Below are 23,214 nucleotides of genomic sequence, written 5' to 3'. Positions count from 1 at the left end.
ATCCTGACGTGATTGAACAGCTCAATTAAACTCCATGAGGTTCAAACTGAGAGTGAGTCTAAAAAAGCTTCTCACCATGCTTGATCTACAGTTTTTGACACATACCTCGATTTATCTCCTACAGCATTTTTCTACCCCATAACAATGAGGTTCTGGAACTTTCCTTTGTTGACCGGAAAGAAATTATGCTTGGATAATTTGGACAGGAGTGTCTTTGGACACAAATTTTCTCCAGAGCTTCAGCTGACCATAAGAGGTTCATCAAAGGATTGATGAACCATTTCAACTGGCCTCAATTATCTGGGAGATAATTTCTTAGAAAGACATCTCATCCTGTTCTTCTCATTTTGAATGTCCTGATCCAGCTTTATTTTTACTCAGGAGTTTTTTATAATAATAATAGTAGTTATAATAGTAATAATAATAATAATAATAATAATAATAATAATAATAATAATAATAATAATAATAATAATGGACAATTCTAAATCGAGCCATTAGAAGACAAGAACAAGAGACTCAGTGTGGGGTAGTGATCAAGATGTGGACTGACATCATGGAAACCCAAGTTGAAATCTACTCTGAGATATGGAAGCTCACTCAGTCCAACCTACCTCAGATAATTGTTGTTGTTAGTTGCGAAGTCCTGTCCAACCCATCGCGACCCCATGGACAATGATCCTCCAGGCCTTCCTGTCCTCTACCATCTTCTGGAGTCCATTTAGGCTCACGCCTACTGCTTCAGTGACTCCATTCAGCCATCTCATTCTCTGTCGTCCCCTTCTTCTATTGCCCTCAAACCTTTCCAGCATTAGGGTCTTCTCCAGTGAGTCCTTCCTTCTCATTAGGTGGCCAAAGTATTTGAGTTTCAGCTTCAGGATCTGGCCTTCTAAAGAGCAGTCAGGGTTGATCTCCTCTAGGACTGACCGGTTTGATCGCCTTGCAGTCCAAGGGACTCACAGGAGTCTTCTCCAGCACTGTAGTTCAAAGGCCTCAATTCTTTGGTGCTCAGCCTTTCTTATGGTCCAACTTTCACTGCCATACATTGCAACTGGGAAGACCATAGCCTTGACTATACGCACTTTTGTTGGCAGGGTGACATCTCTGCTTTTTAGTGTGCTGTCTAGATTTGCCATGGCTTTCCTCCCCAGGAGCAAGCATCTTTTAATTTCTTGGCTGCAGTCCCTGTCTGCGGTGATCTTGGAGCCCAGGAAAATGAAATCTGTCATTACCTCCATTTCTTCCCCATCTATTTGCCAGGAATTGACAGAGCCGGATGCCATGATCTTGGTGTTCTTAATGTTAAGTTTCAACAGATAATTATAGTGGAAAGTAAACCTGTGTGGAATGAGTTGCATGTATACCTCCTTTAGTTCCATCCAAATGCTAACCAGCCCTGACCCTGCTTAGCTTTTGTTGAGATCAGTCCAACTCAGTTGGCTAATGGAACCAATGAAGGCAGTTTGGTGTAGCGATTAAGGCATCAAGCTAGAAATTGAGAGGCATGAGTTCTAGTCCCATCCTAGGCAGAAAGACAGCTGGTGACCTTGGAGCACCCACACACTTTCAGCCCTAGGAAGGAGGAAATGGCCAACCCCTTCTGAAATCTTGCCAAGTAAACTGCAGAGACTTTTTCAGAGAGTGGGCAGGAGTCAATTCAGACTCGATGGCCCAGAAACACAGACCTGGTCAACTAGGCACAACCGAAGTAATCCAAAATAGATGGAGAACATTAGAACTGACTTTCCAGAATGATGGACATTGCAAATTAGTTATTATCATGATTTCCATAATCGCCGTCTCCATAATACAATAATAATGTCAACTCTTAGCAAAAAGATTTGAAAACCTCACAAAACCTCACAAAACCTCTTACTGTTGTAGGCACACATGTTTATACACTAAATGGAACAGATCCCGAAGGAGATCCGGTAACCTATGGCGTGACCTTCGAAGCAGGTTCAAGGAAATACTTTGCCGTGGATGAAATCTACGGAAATGTCACCCTGATTGCAGAGCTTGATCGCGAGGTAAAGCGCAGAAGGATCTTTCTGAAAATCTTACTTACCGTACTTTCCCCTTGCTGTGGTGACCTTGGTCTGAATTAGGTTATGTAAAATTCAAAAAGGGATGGAGCTGAGAAAATCAGATGATTAGATGCTTCCTATCATTTGGAAAAAAGGGACGCGGTGGCTCAGTGGGTTAAGATGCTGAGCTTGTCGATCAGAAGGTCAGCAGTTTGGCGGGTCGAATCCCGAGTGCCGCGCAACAGAGTGAGCGCCTGTTACTCATCCCAGCTTCTGCCAGCTTAGCAGTTTGAAAGCACATAAAAAATGCAAGTAGGAAAATAGGGACCACTCCGGTGGGAAGGTAACAGCGTTCCGTGCGCCTTTGGCGTCTAGTCATGCTGGCCACATGACCACGGAGACGTCCTCGGACAAGCGCTGGCTCTTTGACTTTGAAACGGAGATGAGCACCGGCCCCTAGAGTCGGAAACGACTAGCATGCATGTGCGGGGGAACCTTTACCATTACCTTATCATTCGGAAAGAAAAGTTCTCCAGAGATCTAGTCTACAATTCTTCATATTCGTTATTCTGGTTTGCTGACAGGATTGCTCAGTCCATCTGTGGTCTCAAGGGGTATAGCCCTAATGTAAATTTATTTTTAAAATAACTATCCAGAGATCTCTTATCTGTTATAGAGCCCTGGGCATTCTAACTTCAATTGCCACCAACAGTTGAATCTATTATTAATATAATACACCCAGCATAAACAGAATCTAGTTATGACAAATATTTGTGTTTTTTCTATGGCTGCCTCTTTTTGAAGAGTAATTTGGATTATTTTTGGCTGATTATTGGATTATTTTTGACCGAGTCTAAATTATGTACAATTCATGCAGGAACTGAAAGAAAACATTGTGTCATTGTTAATTATCACAAAAGCTTACTCTCAGGTAAATACAGGTTGTCCTCAACTCACAGGGGGTTGTTTAGTGGCTGAAGTTACAGCAGCACTAAAAAAAGTAACTTTTTTACACTTACAGCTTCCCCGTGGTCACATGATCCAAATTCAGACGCTGGGCAACTGACTCATATTTATGACGGTTGCATGTCCCGCAGCCAGATTCACTTAACAACCATGTTACTAACTTAACAATTGCAGGGATTCCCTTAACAACTGTGGCAAGAAAGGTCACAAAATGAGGCAAAACTCACTTAACAATAGAATTTTGGGGTTCAATTGTAGTCATAAGTCGAGGACTACATGTATGGTCATATTTGCCTAGGCCAGGGGTAGGCAATCTTGGCTCTTTTATGACTCGTGGACTTCAACTCCCAGAATTCCTGAGCCAGCCACGCTGAGGGGAAAGGGAGAGGTTTCCAAGCTGAGCCACGCTGGCTCAGGAATTCTGGGAGTTGAAGTCCACGAGTCATTAAGGGGCCATAGTTCCCCCATGCTGGCTCAGGAATTCTGGGAGTTGAAGTCCACGAGTCATAAAAGAGCCAAGGTTGCCTACCCCTGGCCTAGAGGTAAGTCCCATTGAACTTACAGGACTTGGTTCTGGGGAGACACTCAGGCACTAGGTTGTGAATTTGCATCATAGCATTTATGTTGTGGGATTGCATTGCTCAAATCCAAAGTGAAGAGACATCAGTTATTTGTACGTTGAAAACGATTTCTAAAATGCATCCTTCTTTTCTTCCTTAGAGACAAGACGAGATTGAAGTGGTCGTTAATATTTCCGATGGTTTAAGCACAGTGAGTATATTGATAGAAACGTGCTTTCAGTAACTACAGATGTTTCATTTCATACCGATGAAAGTACACTTCACATCGAAGCAACTTAGCAACTAAGATGGTTAAAAGCCCAGAGACTAAAACATACGGCTGCAGGAATTGGGTAGGGCAAGTCTAAAGAAAAGAAGGACTAGGGGTGACATGATAGCAGTCTTCCAGTATCTCAGGGGCTGCCCCAAAGAAGAGGGAGTCAAGCTATTCTCCAAATCGCCCGAAGGCAGGACAAGGAGCAACGGATGGAAACTAGTCAAGGAGAGAAGCAACCTAGAACTAAGGAGAAACTTCCTGACAGTTAGAACAATTAACCAGAGGAACAACCTGCCTCCAGAGGTGGTGAATGCTCCAACATTAGAAGTTTTTAAGAAGAGACTGGACATCCATTTGTCTGAAATGGTATAGGGTTTCCTGCCTGAGCAGGGGGTTGGACTAGATGACCTCCAAGGTCCCTTCTATCTCTATTCTGATTTATTGATCTTAAACCCTGTTCTAAGCTCTGAATCTGATCCCAGCCTTTCCTTTGCCTAGCCTTGTGCTATCTTAACTGGGTTACACATCATTACTTAGGTTGCAGTTCTGAAAGTGCAAATTGAATCATTCCATATCTATTTTCAAGTCTGGCTGACAATGATTCATTGTGTTGTTATCTGGATGGCTGCCAGGATAAATCTGTTAAGCTGATTCCATAGCTGTTAATTCAATCCAACTTCTGACTGCCAGACAGAAGCCATAACTCACATCAGGACATTTTTGTAACAAAGAGCTGTTGAGCTCAAGGAATCAAAGAAGATCATTGCAGAATAACATTGTTCAGGCAATATCACCAATGCTCCAAAATTCTTTGAATTGGTTGATATTTATCTCTTTGGGTGAAATACTTCAGTCCAATGTTCTTCCCTGTCCACTGTGTCCATCCTATCTCAGTCCCTTTAATTCACTCACTCGTTTATTTGGTCTTCAAAATTATTAAGAATCTAAAAAATTCTTCCATGTATGCACATATGGAGTGTGTGGACCTAAAGTCTTCCTGATTCCTTGTTGATCTACTTTCTGACTTCACATGAAAACCCAGTTCTAACTGGGCTGTGTCCTTGCATTCTTGTTCAAGTAAACATCACGCCAGGTACCAAGAAGTCGTGTGGTTGGCTTAATTTTGGCTTCATTACGTGGTGTGAAGTCAGCCGTTGCCATTTTCCAGTTGTGGTTTGTAGCTTGGCATTGTGTGTGAGATCTCTGCTCTGATGGCTTTGTCAACTAGCTATGTTAACTTTGTCTAGTTAAAACCAGCTATGGCTCAGTGTGATAAATACAAGTCTGTGATTTCAGATATTGGGGGAAATTGGAAGGACTCTTACACCAAGTTTAGTCGAGGTATTTTTGCACTGCATTCTCCAAAATCTCAAAAGTCTTTCAGATTTTTCTGCCTGATCTGAACTTGTTAAAGATGTTTGTGTTTTGACATTGAGCTATTCTCCCCTTTAAAAGCAAATGTTCATTTTTTAAAAAAAAAGGCCATTGATTTGAATTTTCTCATTTGTTCTGAACACAATGCACTTCCTTAAATGTAACCAATAACACTTTCAGAAGACACACTGCTGTTGCTGCCCTGTTCGCTTAAATTTCCAGGGTATTTTTCCATCTTTATACTGTAGTCCTTTGTTACCACTGTATTTCTTTCATCTATTACCAGTAGACTAGGCTGCAACAAGCAAGCACGCATGCATGCACAGAACTCTATGTCAGTCACATTGCTTAGCTGAAGATAAGGTAAGGTAAGTCAAGACAAGACGAGACAAGATAAAATAGGGTAGCGTAAGGCAAGGCAAGGCAAGACAAGACAAGATAAGATAAGATAAACTTTATTGTCATTTTTTACTGAGGGCACGACACACATCAAAAATGAAATTTAGTTGCCCGCTCTCAAAGTGAACATATACATGACACACACCTAAACATACTATATGCAACATATACATACAATATACAACATATGTATAGACCTAGACCCCTACATACATACACAACATATGAATATTAAATACTGTCCAACTTGAATATGTAACGGAAGGTTCTCCTGTTCAACTTTAGGTGGCTGAGAAGGTCCGAATCGTCATAACAGATGCAAATGACGAGAAACCAGAATTTCTCAACACCCCGTACATCGTTCAAGTCCAAGAGGTGGGTGGAATTTGTTTAGATTCTTGGCTAGCTGGAGTGACGATGCTTCATGAGGGACGTAGCTACTAAAGCAATATAATAGCCAGTTTGGTATAGGGGTAAGATGTTGATCTAGAAACCAGGAGACTATAGTTCCAGTCCTGTCAGCCATGAAAGCCATCTGGGGTGACACTGGAGCAGTTGTTCTCTCTCATCCCAATTCACCTCACATGGTTATTGCTACAGGGAAAATAGGATGCAGGTATGTCCTCTACTTCGAATTACACATAACAAGTGGGAGGGGTGGGGGAGGGGAGAGGGAAAAAGAGAAGGAGAAGGGGAGAGGGGAGAAGAAGGAAAAGGAAGGGATGGTGGTCGTCGAGGAGAAGAGGGAGAGGGCGAGAGGAGGAGGAGAGGGGTGGAGGAGTAGGATGGGAGAGGGGGGAGAGAGGGAGAGAGGGGAGGAGGAGAGGAGGAGGAGGATAGAGGGGAGAGGAGGAGGAGGAGAGGGGGAGAAGGGGAGAGAGAAGGAGGGGAGGAGGAGGAGAGAGGGAAGGAGGAGGAGGAGGAGAGGGGGAGAGAGAAGGAGGGGAGGGGGAGAGAGGAGGGGAGGGGGAAGGGAGGGGAGAAGGAGCTGTGGGACTGTGTTTGCATTAACCAAAATGTATACATGTATTTGAGTAGGTCTACAGATGTCATTTCAGTCAAATGTTATCTCATTATCATGTTTGATTTTTCTTGGGACATCCACAGCTGATCTCAGGTTGTTGTTGTTGTTGTTCCCCTCTTTGCTTTGTGTCTCATTTCATCACTGTGAAGGCAGTGGGGATGGAGAAGACATTACCTTCCTTTTGTTGGTCGGTTGGTTGGTTTCATCTCAATGGAACCCGCCATCGTTTCCTTCTCTAGCACGCTCTTACTTAAGTAGCATAGTACCTTCTCCTTGTACTAGTCCAGACGTGTCAAACACAAGGCCCGGGGGCCGGATCCGGCCCGCAAAGTGGTTTCATGCGGCCCACGAAGCCATCCTGGAAACAGTGAGGGAACGGCCCCCACTGCCTTGGCCCTGGCCCAGAGACCCTCCTCCTGCCAGAGACCCTCAGATCTGTCCCACTCCTGCCCAGGCCCCCATAGGCACCCTTGATGCCAACGATGTAGAGCTGGCCACACCCACCCAGTAGGCCATACCCACTCTAGCCACACCCACCCAGTAGGCCACGCCCACCCAGGCCACACCCACCCGGCCCCCTGAGGGCAACCGCGATGCTGATGTGGCCCTCAGTGAAATTGAGTTTGACACCCCTGCACTAGTCACTTCTTCTTGCCTACTTCTTCTCCCACCCCGCAGCCTTCGATTACTATTTTCTTCCATCCCATCTCCTGGCGATTGTCGTTCTTGCTTTCAAGCCTAATTCAGCTCTTTTCTGGATTTTCAGAACACCCCGTCTGGGAGCAGCATCTTTCAAGTTGAAGCAGTGGACAGAGACACCGGCTCGGGAGGCAGCATTAATTACTTTCTGCAGGTAAAGCTGCGTTTAGATACGGAGTCTTTGGGCTGTTCCAAACTTACTGTTCTTAAACTTAGTTATTCAACTTAGAAAGTGACCAACCATCCTGGAGGGCTTTGCATGTTTTAATCAGCAAAGAACAAAGAGATAAAAAAGAAACAGGTTGTGTGACTCTGGAAGAAACAAATACACAAGACTGGGCCCCTGATGCTCTACTGCGGGACCTAGGAAGAATAGCCAGGTTCTGAAAGATGGTTAGGACACCCTCAGGGCGAAAATCATAGAGATGCTGTTCTAGAGAGGAAGGCGCCGTGACAGAGAGATGGATAGCAGGGATTCAGCGCCTAATATTGATATTTCTATTCAGGAGCTGAGCTAACCCTAACCCTAACATTTGTGGACACTAACGGATCACTACAGATCTAGGTTCCTGGCTTTAGGTTTTTCAAAAGAAAGGTAATTGCAAGGCTTTTGCAATTTCCACTGATACAAATCATTCAGTTCTTCCTTCCTTCCTTCCTTCCTTCCTTCCTTCCTTCCTTCCTTCCTTCCTTCCTTCCTTCCTTCCTTCCTCCTCCCCTTTCTTTCTTTTTTCTTTCTTTCCTTCCATCCTCTTTCTTTTTCTTTCTTTCTTTCCCTCCCTCCCTCCCTTTCTTTCTTTCTTTCTTTCTTTCTTTCTTTCTTTCTTTTTCTCCCTCCCTCTCTGCCTCTTTCTTTCTTTCTTTACTTCCATCTTCTTTCTTTCTTTTTCTTTCTTTCTTTTCCTCCCTCCCTCTTTCTTTCTTTCTTTCTTTCTTTCTTTCCTTCCATCCTCTTTCTTTTTTCTTTCTTTCCTTCCATCCTCTTTCTTTTTCTTTCTTTCTTTCTTTCCCTCGCTCCCTCCGTTCCTCCCTGCCTTTCTTTCTTTCTTTCTTTCTTTCTTTCTTTCTTTCTTTCTCTTTCTTTCTTTCTTTTCCTCCCTCCCTCCCTGCCTCTTTCTTTCTTTCTTTCTTTCTTTCTTTCTTTCTTTCTTTCTTTCTTTCTTTCTTTCTTTCTTTTTCTTTCTTTCTTTTCCTCCCTCCCTCTCTTTCTTTCTTTCTTTCTTTCTTTCTTTCTTTCTTTCCTTCCATCCTCTTTCTTTCTTTTTTCTTTCTTTCCTTCCATCCTCTTTTTTTTCTTTCTTTCTTTCCCTCGCTCCCTCCGTTCCTCCCTGCCTTTCTTTCTTTCTTTCTTTCTCTTTCTTTCTTTCTTTCTTTTCCTCCCTCCCTCCCTGCTTCTTTCTTTCTTTCTTTCTTTCTTTCTTTCTTTCTTTTTCTTTCTTTCTTTTCCTCCCTCCCTCTCTTTCTTTCTTTCTTTCTTTCTTTCCTTCCATCCTCTTTCTTTCTTTTTTCTTTCTTTCCTTCCATCCTCTTTCTTTCTTTCTTTCTTTCTTTCTTTCCCTCGCTCCCTCCGTTCCTCCCTGCCTTTCTTTCTTTCTTTCTTTTTTTTCTTTCTTTCTTTCTTTCTTTCTTTCTTTCTTTCTTTCTTTCTTTCTCTTTCTTTCTTTCTTTCTTTTCCTCCCTCCCTCCCTGCTTCTTTCTTTCTTTCTTTCTTTCTTTCTTTCTTTCTTTCTTTCTTTCTTTTTCTTTCTTTCTTTTCCTCCCTCCCTTCCTCCCTGCCTCTCTTTCTTTCTTTCTTTCTTTCTTTCTTTCTTTCTTTCTTTCTTTCTTTCTTTCTTTCTTTCTTTCTTTCTTTCTTTCTTCCAGAATATCCATACAAATAAATTTACCATAGATCGTCATAGCGGTGTCCTTCGCATCAAAACAGGCATCAACCTCGACTATGAAAAATCAAGAACGTTTTTTGTGACTGCAGTGGCTAAGGTAAAATATATTCCTCACAGGGGTAAATGCGTAACGGTAAGCCAGATGTGGAGATGATGGAAAACGGTACAAGTTCTAATGACAAACTGCTGATACCTGATCTTTTTCATCCTTGACCTTCTGTGAAACTCTCCGATCTAGATATGTCAGTCAAAGGACCCTAGCTTGAGAAAAGCTGCCTTAAACCTGTATGTTTCTGATGACAATATAGAATGGTCACATTCAGTTTTGGGGGAAGGGATTCAGTGGCCAACATTTTTCTGTAAGAATTCCTGTCTTACAGCTGGAAGCCAGCATGGTCACTGCTGATATTTAGGAAGCTATTCAAGTTCTGATTTTTCCACGGAGCATTTGAGAGCCAGAAAAGAGAAAGAGACGGTTGGTGCTGTTAGTATGAGCATAACTCATTGATCCTTCGTGGCTTTTATCTTATTTTAAGAGTAGTTGTATAGGCCCATTGCTCCGATGATGTTTCCATTTTATGATTTTGGCTATAGGAATTGCAGCTGGGCCTGAAAAAAAATAAGCCAGTCACTAAATCAATTTATCTGAGGGAGATTCAACCAAGCCCCTTCATTCTTTCATTTGGGCAAGAAAGAGGCGGCCCCATATATATGTTATTCATGTCTGCTTCGGTAGGGGTTTTTTCAGGCTTTAGATGTTAAATGGGGGCACAGTGGCTCAGCGGTTAAAGATGCTGAGCTTCTCAGCTGGAATGCTGACAGCCCCGGTTCAAGACCCGAGCACCACATGATGGGGTGAGCTCCCGTTCCTTGCCCCATCTCCTGCTCACATAGCAGTTCGAAAGCATTCAAATGCAAGTAGATAAATAGGTACCATTTCAGTGATAAGGTAACAGCATTCAGTGCCTCTTTGGCATAGAGCCATGCCAGCCACTTGACCAGAGAAGCTCCCTTGGCCAAGAAAGGTGAGCCTTAGTGTGGCCATCAACTGGACAGAGGAACCTTTACCTTTAGATGTTGAATGTGCGTAGGACCGTGGTGGCAAACCTATGGCACGCGTGCCACAGGTGCACGCAGAGCCCTCTCTGTGGGCATGTGCGGCATCACCCAGGTCTTAGGCCTTCAGCTGGGTTTTATAAAACCTTTCCGCTTTAGGCTTCCACCACCGTGTGCAAAAAAAAAAAAGGTTCAATCAATCAATTTCAACTTCTTGCGGGGAAAAAAGATGTTGCAAAGTTGGTATTGATTGATTGAACTTTTTAGTCCCACCCAGTCTGCCCTTACCACCGCAGCCACGCCCACCCAATGGGCCACACCCACCCAATGGGCCACACCCACCTGGCACCCGATGATACATAAGTGGGTTTTGGGTTGCAGTTTGGGCACTTGGTCTTTAAAAGGTTCGCCATCACTGGCGTAGGAGATTTCTGTTGCAAAGCAGGGCCCAAATTATAAAACACATTTTCCCATTCTATATTATGGCATGGGGTGACTAAGCTCTTGGTCACGTCTCAAGAGATTTCAAAGGTTGAGAAACAACCAGGGCATTTTTGTGCCAAGTGAGACCAAGACAGTAGCAACTACTAATATCTACACTGCTGTTGGGATTCCTCACCAGCCCGTGGATCTGAGGACTCAGAGGAGGAGGAGAGGCCTGGAGTGTCATCAGAGTCAGAGGGAGGCTCTGAGGAGCTCCAAGACTTACAGTCGGACGAGGAGCCTGGCCCCTCTACTCGCACTCAGGCTGAGACACAGCTGTGCTGGGAGGCTGAGGGGGATAGTGACGACTCACAGCTGGGTGATATCCAGCATGCTTGTAAACGCTGGCAGGCAAAGAGAGCAGGAGAGAGGAATGCAATGTGATGGCTCTAAGGCAAAGGTGCAGGCATTAGGAAAGCCACACCTTGGATGCATAATAAAAGGGGAGGTGTGGGAGGTGCTGGTTGCCGAAGGCAAACCGTTCGGGTTAAGAATCAAGTTGCTGTGTTTGTTTTTCCTCAAGTCTGTGCGTAATAAAACGGGGTTGGATTTTTCCTGAGGTTTCTGCCTGCTTGATCTGAAGATGGGTTTCCTCCTTGTGAACTTAACAAGGAGCTCAAGTAGGCTGGGACAGAACAACTGCTTAGGAGAGGAGGTTTCACCATATTCTACTGCTCATTTGTCTAAATTTCATTTCAGATTCCTTTCTTGTTCCGCTGTGATGATTACTGGGATCTAGGAATCTTTTATTGGTCCGTATACCAAATTACGATCATTGCCTGAGCTTCAAGCAGGCCTCAATTCTTTTAGCAATCTAAAAATGAGTCTAGACTTGCAATTACTCCTAAGCCTTGCCTTGTAATACTTTCACCCAGGACTCAGAAAGAGATTTTGTTCAGCCAGAAGCAGTGCTACCAGGCCTGATCTTAAAGACATGCAAGGTCAATCTTTTGAGCATGTTGCTATGTGTTCAATTAAACCTGCAGTGCTATAATTCTCCCCAACGTTTCCTAATTTATGTTTTTAAAAGGGTTTTTTTTCCCCCTCTGAAGTCCGTCAGGATAAGTGTATCAGAATGAGGAAAAGAGAGTTGAGATTTCACACTGCAAGCTCCAGCTGTTCTGTTGATGTTATGACATCACAACGCATTACTATTATTAAAGGGCAGTAATAATGTTGCACCTTTCATTTCATCATTTGCCCATCTGACTCTCTTGTGGATGCCCGTGTGAATGCAAATGGAAGCAAAGAGGTTATTTTAAGTGTCAACCAGCATATGATGATGATGATGATGATGATGATGCTTTTATTCATAAAACATGTAACTCAGTCAACTGAACACTCAAATTGACTGGCACTAATGGTTGACACGGGTTGTTGCCAGTGTCCTAGGTAACAACCAGGTATCTCCTTAAAATGTTGTTGTTGTTGTTGTTGTTGTTGTTGTTATTAATCATCATCATCATCACACAGTCAGCCAGATGTTCAGACTGGATTTGGCATTTTTGTCTACCTATTGTGTCCTTACCAAGGACCTGGGATAGGCAGAGGTGGATGTTTGATGGTATTACAGATCTTGCCGCAGGATGGAAGCAGTTCCCAGTAAGGCCGCCTTTTGCAATTGACTAATGGTGAATTTGTCAATGCCGATGATGGTGTCCAAGTGGTGCTACAGTTGTTTTGGGATTGCACCCCAGGTGCCTATTACTATTGGTACTACCCTCGCTTGCCTTTGCCTTGTTGTTGTTGTTATTGTTGTTATTTTGAAATCTCATAAGGATCTGGTGTTGGTAAGCATCAACGAGTAATGGGAAAAATATAATGGCTGAATTCAAACACTAAGGTTATCTAAGACAGCCATGGCGATCAAGCTTTTTCTTCTCTCAACTATATTATAGAAATATTAGATAATATTAAAGCTTCTGAAATTAAAACATGAATTGAATAGCATTAACTAGCAGAGGCAAAAAGGAGTGCCCATTTTGAGATGACGGGGCGATATTTTTTTTTTCTCCTTTGAAGAATCTAGTTCCTGCAAGTTGCCCATAAAATAAAGATAAGCTTACTTTCTCCGAGAAATCATTAAAATTCACCATTAACCCTTTTAACCCACGGAAGAGGAGGCACAGGCTGCTAACATTTTGGGAATCAGCTAAAATTCTTCAGGAAGGACAGCTTAAAAACAACAGCAACAACCCTTATGGGACTCCTCACCATGGCCTGTTCTTGCCCAATTCAATTTCTGGATTGATCCGGTGGATTATAAGAATCCTGGCCCTTTTTTTTTTTTTTTTTTTGCATCCCAGGATGGTGGTGGAAAGCTCCGTGGGGATCACAAAGTGTTTTCAGCCACAACTACCATCACAATCAATGTTGAAGATGTTCAAGACACGCCACCAATTTTTGTGGGCACGCCCTACTATGGATATGTGTATGAGGACACACTGGTGGTGAGTATTACAAGGATCCTCTTTACCCTACTCAAACGGTATGGATTCTGAAGGTCCCCGGTGCTCTTTGAGGTTGTTTGTTTTTTTTCCCCTCACAGACATTTCACCACCAAACTAGGTAACAACATCAGTGCTAGAAGGGAGTGGGGTAGAGGAAACAAAGACTGATCAAGTGAGACAAACAAACTAACAGTGAACAACAGCCTAGTCAAGGAACTGCCAAGACTACTCCTGTCAAGCCACTTTGACATAAACAGAGAGTAAAGCCCACTCCTTCCTAGTACTGATGATGTTACCTAGCTGGGTAATGAAACATCTGCAAGAAAACAGCCAAGCTCAGAGAGCAACAAGGACCCCACAGTTTCAACCCTGAGCTACAAATATTCTCCTGTGTCGGTACGGATTCTGCCAGGGGAACTCAAAACGCAATGGCGGAGATGTAAAGAGGTCTATATTTGCAGAATGCTTGCTGGTGTCTTCCCCACCCCACCCCCACGGCTTCCTTTTAGCCTGCTATTTCAGCAGATCTTTAGAAAAATCAAAAGAGCGCAGGTAGATTCTGGTAGAATGGAAGATGCAAAATCATGGAGCCCTCGTATTGCAATTTAGAAATGACCCTGATATGAAAGAACCATTGAAGAGGGACTTTGGGAAGCTATTATATAAGCCATGGTTGTCACAAGCATGAAACAGAAACATACATAAAGAATAACAGAGCTGGAAGGAGCCTTGGAGGTCTTCTAGTCCTGCCCCCCCCCCCACTCAAGCAGGAGACATGATATCACTTCAGACAAGTGTCTGTCCAGTCTCTTCTTAAAAGCCTCCAGTGATGGAGCACCCACAACTTCTGAAGGCAAACTGTTCTACTGGTTAATTGTTCTCACTATCAGGAAGTTTCTCCTTAGTTCTAGGTTGCTTCTCTCCTTGATTTGTTTCCATCCATTGCTTCTTGTCCTGCCTTCAGGTGCTTTGGAGAATAGGTTGACCCCCCTCTTCTTTGCAGCAGCCCCTCAAATACTGTAAGACTGCTATCATGTCACTCCTAGTCCTTCTTGTCTCTAGAATGCAACTGTTCTTCATATGTTTTAACCTCCAGACCACAGGTCTGCAACCCGCGGCTCCGGAGCCGCATGCGGCTCCCAGTCCTCTGCCATGTGCAGTCCAAAAAAAAAAGTGGGACTAAAAAAGTTCAACCAATCAATTCAAATATGCAGGGTAGGTGCATATCTCACCTTGGCTCCACTCTTCAGTCAAACCCTGTTCTGCGCATGCATGCATGTACGCGCATGCGCACACAATTTTTGCGGCTCACAGTTTTTCCTTTTGTGAGGGAACCAGTTCCGAGTGGCTCTTTCACTGTTTCAGGTTGCTGACCCCTGCTCCAGACCCTCTAATCATCTTTGTTGCTCTGCTCTGCACTCTTACCAAAGGTCGGCAGTTTGGCGGGTCGAACCCCGAGTGCCGCGTAAAAGAGTGAGCGCCTGTTACTCGTCCCAGCTTCCGCCAACCTAGCAGTTCGAAATCACGTAAAAATGCAAGTAGAAAAATAGGGACCACTCCGGTGGGAAGGTAACAGCGTTCCGTGCGCCTTTGGCGTCTAGTCATGCCGGCCACATGACCACGGAGACGTCCTCGGACAAGCGCTGGCTCTTCGGCTTTGAAACGGAGATGAGCACCGGCCCATAGAGTTGGAAACGACTAGCACGCATGTGTGGGGGAAACTTTACCTTTAATGTGACCAAAACTGGTTGCAGTATTCCAAGTGAGGTCTTAACTAAGGTTTTAATGCTGTCCGGGCAATTCTGGGAGATGAAGTCTTAAACTTGCCAAGTTTTAAAAACACTCAGACAAAGAACAGAAACCGAGAGGAGAGGATTAAAAATAGTATTTAAAAAGTCGCCCCTTCCTGCAATGAATTCACAATGCTCTCATACATGCGATACGTAGGCATGATGCAAGAGGCCACAATGTAACTTTATTTTTTTTTTAACTTCCAAGCACCCTCCTCCATGCTGCTTCAATCCACCAAACTGGGAAAGAGAACAAACAATACAGGCCAACTACAGGATTAAGTCTTAGCAGAGTGTTCTGTACCAGCCTGCTACCGGCCCTGCAGAAAAGGCAGGGACAACCCCTTTTACAAGAAGGCAAGAGGCTGGAATTAGGCCTGCCAAATTTATTGCTACAAAAACAAATAGAACAAGACACGAACCATGAAACAGGAGCTTTTCAAACGGTTGCCTTCAGCAAACCAGCCCTCCCACGCATTCCCCCTTAAATACAGTTCAGGGCGTGGCCTCTCTGTGCCTCCTTCCGAGGTGCCCCATTGCCTTCCTCTGTTTACTCCTGATTGGCTGCCTCCTGCGTCAGGCATCCTTGAACAGGGCCAGCTGTGGGTCATCTTCATCCACACTGTCAGGCTCACACAGCTGGGTCTGCATCGTGACCAAGTGAGAGGGGCCTGGCTGAGGGCTCTCATCAAGCTGTCCAATCCCCTCAGCAAGCTCTTCAACACCCCCCTCCTCCTCCTCCTCTGAGTCGTCCGACCCAACTGCCGAACCCACAGGCTGACCCTGAATCACAACACAGAGATCCAAGTCCTATTTATCGCTACGCGCGAGATTTTGGTTAATCCCATTTTAACTTGCAAGGCCGCAAATGGATTCAAAATAAACCCAAGAGTCCAGGCCAGCGTGTGAGTTTGCCACGTGGCTTTTATTTCTAGCCGGTTCCTCTTCCTACTTTTTCTTATCTTGTGTCGCAGTCATTTCAATTTTGTGGCACCATATTTCACTGTACATATTGCGGTAGTTTTGCCAATCAGGGGGCAGACTTCTGGGAATACCTGCCGTGTTTTTCTTCCACTTTGTAATCTGTGGTCATAAAATGTTGAAAGATAATAATTAACTTAACTATTAACCCGTGACCTGGAAACACCCTAATAATGAAGTAGAGCAGCATTTCCCAACCTTAGGAACTTGAAGATGCGTGGACTTCAACTCCCAGAATTCCCCAGCTGGGGAATTCTGGGAGTTGAAGTCCACGCATCTTCAAGTTCCTAAGGTTGGGAAACGCTGAAGTAGAGGACTTTTTAATGGAAACCATCAAAGAAAACCATGCAATTAAGCATCAATGACTTCTGGGTCATTGAGTCCCTGAGTCCTATGGGAAAGGGCGGTATATAAATTCAATAAAATTCAAAATTCGAATTCTGGGGGGAAAAAATTCTTATAATCTATTGATAGGATGTGAATACTGGGATGCTGGTACCTCCAGTCATGTGTTCTTGTTACATATTTCACAAACAGATAAGCCATCATCATGTCCGTAATGAGGAGCAATTAATCAGATGCAGGCTGAATATATGAGAATCAAGGACGGACTATTTCGAAGATGGCGCCCCTTACAGAACACACCCTTTCCAGTGTTGACTTATTCTTTATTGAAGAACAATGTTCACCCGGCGGTGTGGCCCTTAGATAAATCTGATCTCCAACCTAGGCAGAAGGACTAAACCTTCTCCAGTTTTCAATTCAATATTTGGGTAGTTTCAATATTTTAAAAAAAAATAATCAGGCAAGGAGACACCCAGAAGCCATTCGTTTCCTTTTAGATATATAGAAAAGTAATTTACTTGCCTAAGTGTTTCAGGAAACCTCCATTTTCCAGGATTTCACAGCTAAGTCTTCAAGGCAAAGCAAAGGAGACATTTTGTGTCCAGGCGGACACTTCTACATGATCCTGGACCTCCAGTTGGCAACTGGGATTCCATCTCACATAGAAGCTGATGGTCCCATGTTGGACTAAACATTGAAAGCTAACACCTCAACTGAATTAAAAGTAGCATGCAAATATACTGTAGAGAAACATTGATGGTTATCTTGAAGCCCAAAGATCAGTACATGGATCTTTGGGTTTCACTAAAGCTCAGATTGCCCAAGGATCTGCTGATACGATTCTACAGAGGAATTATTATTATTTTTTTATTAAAGAGTTTTACATATCCCCCAAAACCACCCCACTTCCCCCCACTTCCCAGAGCTAAATACAGGGTTATAGATATAATAATCATATTCTAACTAAAAATTATCCATAATATAAAATTAACCAAATTCATAATGTGCTTTAACTCCCCTTTAACATAGATACATACAAAGTACTAACACTAAAATTAATAACAATATCCCTCTAAAATCTACTCATAAACTAAATGGAATTTTTTTAGTCCCATATTTATTCTACAGAGGAATTATTGAGTCTGTTGTTTCTACCTGTATAACTGTCTGGTTTGGCACAGCAACCCAATAGGACAGACACAGGCTTCAATGGATAGTTAGGACTGCAGAAAAAATGATCACAACCAGCCTGCCTTCCACTGAGGACCTGTATACTGCACGAGTCAGAAAGAGAGCTGAGAAAATATATACAGACCCCCTCACATCTTGCACATAGATAGTTTCAACTCCTTCCCTTCAGCATGCCAGTGTAGGGCATTGCATTCCAAAACTACCAGATACAAACGTAGATTTTTCCTCCATGCCATCACTCTGCTGAACACCTTAATACCCACAGAACTGTCTTATGCCTAAGGGTATTTAATCATGTCGCAGGCTGTGTTGTTATTATCCTTGTCATCTTTTCATCTTTCTCACCTTCTCATCTTTCCCACTACCATCTTCTACTGGTATCGTATGATTTATCACTTGTTGATTGTATTTTATGATGTATGATCTATGACTTATCATTTGTTGGTTCTATGTACACTGAGAGCTTATGCACCAGAGACAAATTCCTTGTGTGTCCAGTCTATTCTATTCTATTCTATTCTATTCTATTCTATTCTATTCTATTCTATTCTATTCTATTCTATTCTATTCTGTTCTGTTCTGTTCTGTTCTGTTCTGTTCTGTTACATTACATTACACATTACACATTACATATTACACATTCTGTTCTATTCTATTCTATTCTATTGTATTCTATTCTATTCTACTCTACTCTACTCTACTCTACTCTACTCTACTCTAGTCCATTTTTATTCCCATTCCCTATTCTAGTCTAGTCTAGTTAGTCTAGACTGTTATATTCTAGTCTAGTCTAGTCTAGTCTAGTCTAGTCTAGTCTTGTAGAGAACACATCTATCTGCTCCAGAATAGTTTCAGTCCAGCTTATGCCAAACTGGGAATCCTCTAGTCTAGTCTAGTCTAGTCTAGTCTAGTCCATTTTTATTCCCATTCCCTATTTTAGTCTAGTCTAGTCTAGTCTAGTCTAGTCTAGTCTAGTCTTGTAGAGAACACATCTATCTGCTCCAGAATAGTTTCAGTCCAGCTTATGCCAAACTGGGAATCCTCTAGTCTAGTCTAGTCTAGTCTAGTCTAGTCTAGTCTAGTCCATTTTTATTCCCATTCCCTATTTTAGTCTAGTCTAGTCTAGACTATTATATTCTAGTCTAGTCTAGTCTAGTCTAGTCTTGTAGAGAACACATCTATCTGCTCCAGAATAGTTTCAGTCCAGCTTATGCCAAACTGGGAATCCTCTATTCTAGTCTATTCTATTCCATTCCATTCCATTCCCCTAAAATTGCAAGTTTCCTCTACGCCTATGATGTCCCATCCCATCTCCTCAGCGTAACACTTCACAGTCTTTCTTGACTTCACTAGGCCTCTTGATCCAGAGATTTTTTTTTCTTCCCTTTTCTCCCTAGGGATCAGAAGTTATAACTGTTGTTGCCATTGACGGAGACAGGGGAAAACCTAATGGCATATATTACAGCATTGTGAATGGTAAGTGGCTGGTGAAACTGGGAAGACATAACTAAGCTAGGTAGAGGAAGGAAGACACAACCCTATCTGAAGACCTGGCTCTTTGAGCTTTCCGGCCCAGGCTGAGAGTTTTAATTGGGGTTTTTATATTTCTACTTCAGGGACTGAATTTAATAATTTTTAATTGTTTTTTTTAAAATTTTTGTATTGATGTTTTAAACACCTTGTAAACCGCCCTGAGTCCTACGGGAAAAGGGCGGTATATAAATCTAATGAAATCTAAATCTAAATCTATCAGAATTATTTCCCAGGGAAACTGCTGTGAAACAATCTGCAAACGCTTTACGTATGCATTGCCAATTTGCACTTGCCCAATACGACCTCATACGATTCACCAAATCCCCTGCATTGGTGTGTTGTGTTGCTTTAAGGCTTGCTGTTGAACCACAAACTCAGCCATCGGCCTGAAAAAACAACCTCACTTGCTCCTAAAACCAGTTGTTGTGCGTCAAAAGGATTTAACATTCTGACTCATATCCCTTCACAGGTTGGATGGGGGGGCGGGGTTGAGGGGAGGGAGGTTACAAGGCATTCATGCTTCTCATGAGGATAAGTTGTTGCAAAAAAAACAAGTGTGAGAGAGTGTGTTTTTTCCCCCTTCCAGATATGTGCATCAGAAACGAAACTCGCGAAAGTTAAATCTTCTCACTTATCTTTATGAGAGATGTTCTTACAGTCGGGAGATATAATTATACATCTGCTAATTAAAAGTGTTCTCTCTTTTTAACCCTCTTATGCTTCATGTAGCCAATACTTTGGAATTCAAGAGTGAGGGTACGGACCCTTAAGGTGGGCTTAGAGAGAGAGCCAGGGCAGTTTTGTACACAAACCCATTTTAGTCTTCTGTTGTTATTGTTCAGGAGAAGCAGGTCATTCGTGATTTTTCCTCCTTGGGCCAAAATTGGACAATCTTCAATGCTAAGATTACGTCTTGTCACTGAAAGTCACCATTCCTGAAAACCATCAGTGCAGTTTCTTGCCTTTTTAACCATGATGCACCAGAAAAAAAATGTGTTTCCTATCAAAATGAGCTTCCCATCATCAATATAACAACTACTCCCCAACCCCGGCCCCAAGTGGACGGGGGTGGGTGGGGGGGATGGAAAATCACAGCTCCCCCTATGTGTGAATCAGTCAAGTTTATTTTCTCTCATCACCATAAAGCTCCTATCCTCCCAAAATAGTTTAATTTAGTCTCTGTCCATCAGACTGCTGATTCTTTTGGGACTCTGCTAGGCACACAAATACACGTCCCAATTCTCCTCCAAACACAGTGGCGTATTTTCTATCCAGTAGTTCAGGGGTGTCAAAACTGTCGCCCCCCCCCCCCCGGGCCAGATGCGTCATGGCAAAACCACACCCACCCGACTGCCAGCAGTGGGGAAAAAAGTCGTGATACATCATGACACGTCCCGTGACATTGCAAGTTTGACACCCCTGCTGTAGTTGATGCTACATTGCCTCCTTATGACCCATTTGCATGAGAATGTAAAAAAACCAGCTATGTGTAGTTTAATGAAGAGAAGGGTGAGGGGTGACATGATAGCAATGTTCCAATATCCAAGGGGCTGCCACAAGGAAGAGGGGACCAACCCATTCTCTAAAGCATTTGAGGGCAGGACAAGAAGCAGCAGATGGAAACTAATCAAGGGGAGAAGCAACCTAGATCTAAGGAGGAATTTCCTAACAGCGAGAACAATTGATCAGTGGAACAACATGCCTCAAGAAGTTCCAATACTGCAGGTTTTTAGGAAAAGATTGGAAACCATTTGTCTGAAATGGTGTAAGGCCTCCTGCTTGATCGAAGGGTTGGATTTTGAAGACTTCACATGTCCCTTCCAACTCTCTTACTCTGTTATTTGGCCCTTTCTCTGGGAGGAATAAGAAAATGTCTTGATTTTCCCTTCCAAGCAAAAGCCACTGCCTATCTCTCATATAGGGCCTGATCCATCTCTCCCACCCGAACTGAAGCTCTCTGAGAGAGAAAGGAACAGAGTTTGTTATTCATAGCCTCTATTTCGTTTGAGAAAAAGTATCTCTATCCTTAACTGGGGTTTTTAAGAGACGGTTTTGCTTATTGCTCTCCAGGGTCCTGAAATCTCTTCCCTTCGGCTTACTGGAATTTAAAATTGATATTTTCAAAATGCACATACTGTATCTTCTGCTTTTCCCAGAAAGACATTGAGCAAAAAAAATGTTTTTGAAAGAAGAAGTAATAGAAGGCATGCCCATTCCATCACAATAAGATGAATGAGGATGCAATTACGTTTAGCACGGGCTGAAAGGAACACAATCTAATAGTTATCTTAAATCCTGCTGATTTCAGCAGATCTTCCCAAATGGTCCCTATTTTAAGTTCAAACCAACAGTTCTTAAAAGTAAAGAGGTAATCTAAGACTGCTTTCATTCCCATCTTCAGAAACCAAGAAGAAGCTATCCGAGTGGCAGATTACCACTTGGAATCTGGTCACCTCTCAGATGTAATGGAGAGATGATCTTCTCCCTTGACATAGACAACTTCTGAGATCTCTTCCAATTCTCCAAAGAGGAAGACCTTTGGGAGAGATCCCAATAATTGTTCTGTGATATGACCCCATCCAAGATCATTACCTGCTGTGTTTAACTAGTTGCATCATAGCAACAGGATTGGATGACTCTTCTTTCTAGAGAATTAGAAATTTTCCACAGGGCTAACCTTGGCATATCTCTATTTTGCACAGGAAGTGAAGGTTCATTTGAAATAAATAATGCAACAGGAGCTATTTCTGTTGTTAAAAACCCACCTCAGCTGAAGAAAGAAGTGTACGAACTGAAAGTCCAGGTACTTGCTCTTACTATCTCACCATAAACCTCCAGCCTTGCCATGATTGTGATGGGTTTATACTGTGCAGAATTTCAACATCTGCAAAGATAGCACACACTTTTCCCCCAGAGAACTGAAGCATCAAGAGCGTCAGTTCATATCGCATCTACCAAAAAGATCATGGGCACAGCAATGCCCTGATCTTATTTAATCATGAGCCCAGAAGTTAATAGCTAAATCTGTTCAGGTTGCATCTAAAGTAGGTCAGGAAAGTGTTACAGTTAGGTTTTGGAAAGCAGCACAAGCCAAAAAAAAAAATCACACAACAGGTTAAAGGTGATGAGATCACTCCAGGACAAGCAAAAAAACAAAAGTCTCTATTCTTCAAGACCCCAATTCTAAAGGAATGTGTGTGGTCCAGAGCACAAGTTGAGATATCTATTTTTGCAACTTTAACCGCTTGCAACTTAAACAGCCTGAGTGATTCTGAGTTAAAAGAAGAGGAAAGAGCATGAAAGAGACTTTTTGTGGGAAACAGAAAATAATGATGGGTTTGATTATTAGAAAAAACAGTAGATGATGGCGGGGGGGGGGGAGAATGAAAGTTATCTTCTAACCGTAGTGTAAAAGGACAAATTAAATTTATACTTACAATGTTATAGAAGAAAACTGGAAGTCATTTGTCTATTTTTTTTCCTGCATTTTTGGCTACCTTCCTTCTTTCCTCCTCCTTTCCCTCCCTCCCTCCCTCCTCACCTCTCTTTCTTATCATAATTATTATTTATTTATTTATTTATTTTAATTCCATTTATATCCCGCCCTTCTCCGAAGACTCAGGGCGGCTTACAAGCTTAGCAGTTATTAGGCGCTGTAGATTTTATCTTTCTGGATTAAAAACTTAATATGTATTAAAAACCAAATTAATCAAAAGCAGAAGAAAGATCTCATTACACGACTAAAGGTTTCAGCAAATAACTCTATCATCTCATCACTTGTTTGAACCTTAGAGCTTTATTATTATTATTATTATTATTATTTTAAAAAAGCAAAAATATCTTCTGGGTTTGTTGGCTAATTTAATCTGCTCTCTTCCAAATTTATCTGGTTTCATGATGTCTGCAAGGGGCAGAAATCAACCTTTATTTCTTTATTAAATTTACATGCCTCCTGTCTATCCCCTCGTATACATTTTATGACACCATTGCCCAAATAGCAGTAGCACCTAGGCTTATATACCGCTTCACTGTGCTTCGCAGTCCTGTCTAAGCGGTTTACAAAGTCAGCCTGTTGCCCCCAACAATTTGGGTCCTCATTTTACCCACCTTGGAAGGATGGAAGGCTGAGTCAACCTTGAGATGGTCAGGATCGAACTCCTGGAGTGAGCAGTGAGC

The 23,214-nt window shown here is 42.7% G+C and overlaps 1 protein-coding gene across 1 annotated transcript in view; it reads left to right on the top strand.

The window, feature by feature from the left end:
- CDHR1 (cadherin related family member 1) overlaps positions 1–23,214 on the top strand; it is a gene marked incomplete at its 3' end in the record, with an annotated part of 55,616 nt that overhangs the window by 6,543 nt on the left and 25,859 nt on the right. Inside the window, exons 3-10 of the mRNA XM_083364201.1 lie at positions 1,885–2,030; positions 3,714–3,764; positions 5,889–5,978; positions 7,394–7,480; positions 9,190–9,306; positions 13,055–13,198; positions 18,903–18,981; positions 21,741–21,841. Coding sequence (XP_083220327.1) covers positions 1,885–2,030; positions 3,714–3,764; positions 5,889–5,978; positions 7,394–7,480; positions 9,190–9,306; positions 13,055–13,198; positions 18,903–18,981; positions 21,741–21,841 — 815 coding nt within the window. The remainder of the gene's footprint in view (positions 1–1,884; positions 2,031–3,713; positions 3,765–5,888; positions 5,979–7,393; positions 7,481–9,189; positions 9,307–13,054; positions 13,199–18,902; positions 18,982–21,740; positions 21,842–23,214) is intronic.

Source organism: Vipera ursinii, assembly GCF_947247035.1.
Source record: "Vipera ursinii genome assembly, chromosome: 5".
Lineage (NCBI taxonomy): Eukaryota > Metazoa > Chordata > Lepidosauria > Squamata > Viperidae > Vipera > Vipera ursinii.
Note: the sequence above shows the minus strand (reverse complement) of the source record. Positions and strands in the feature narration are given on the sequence as shown.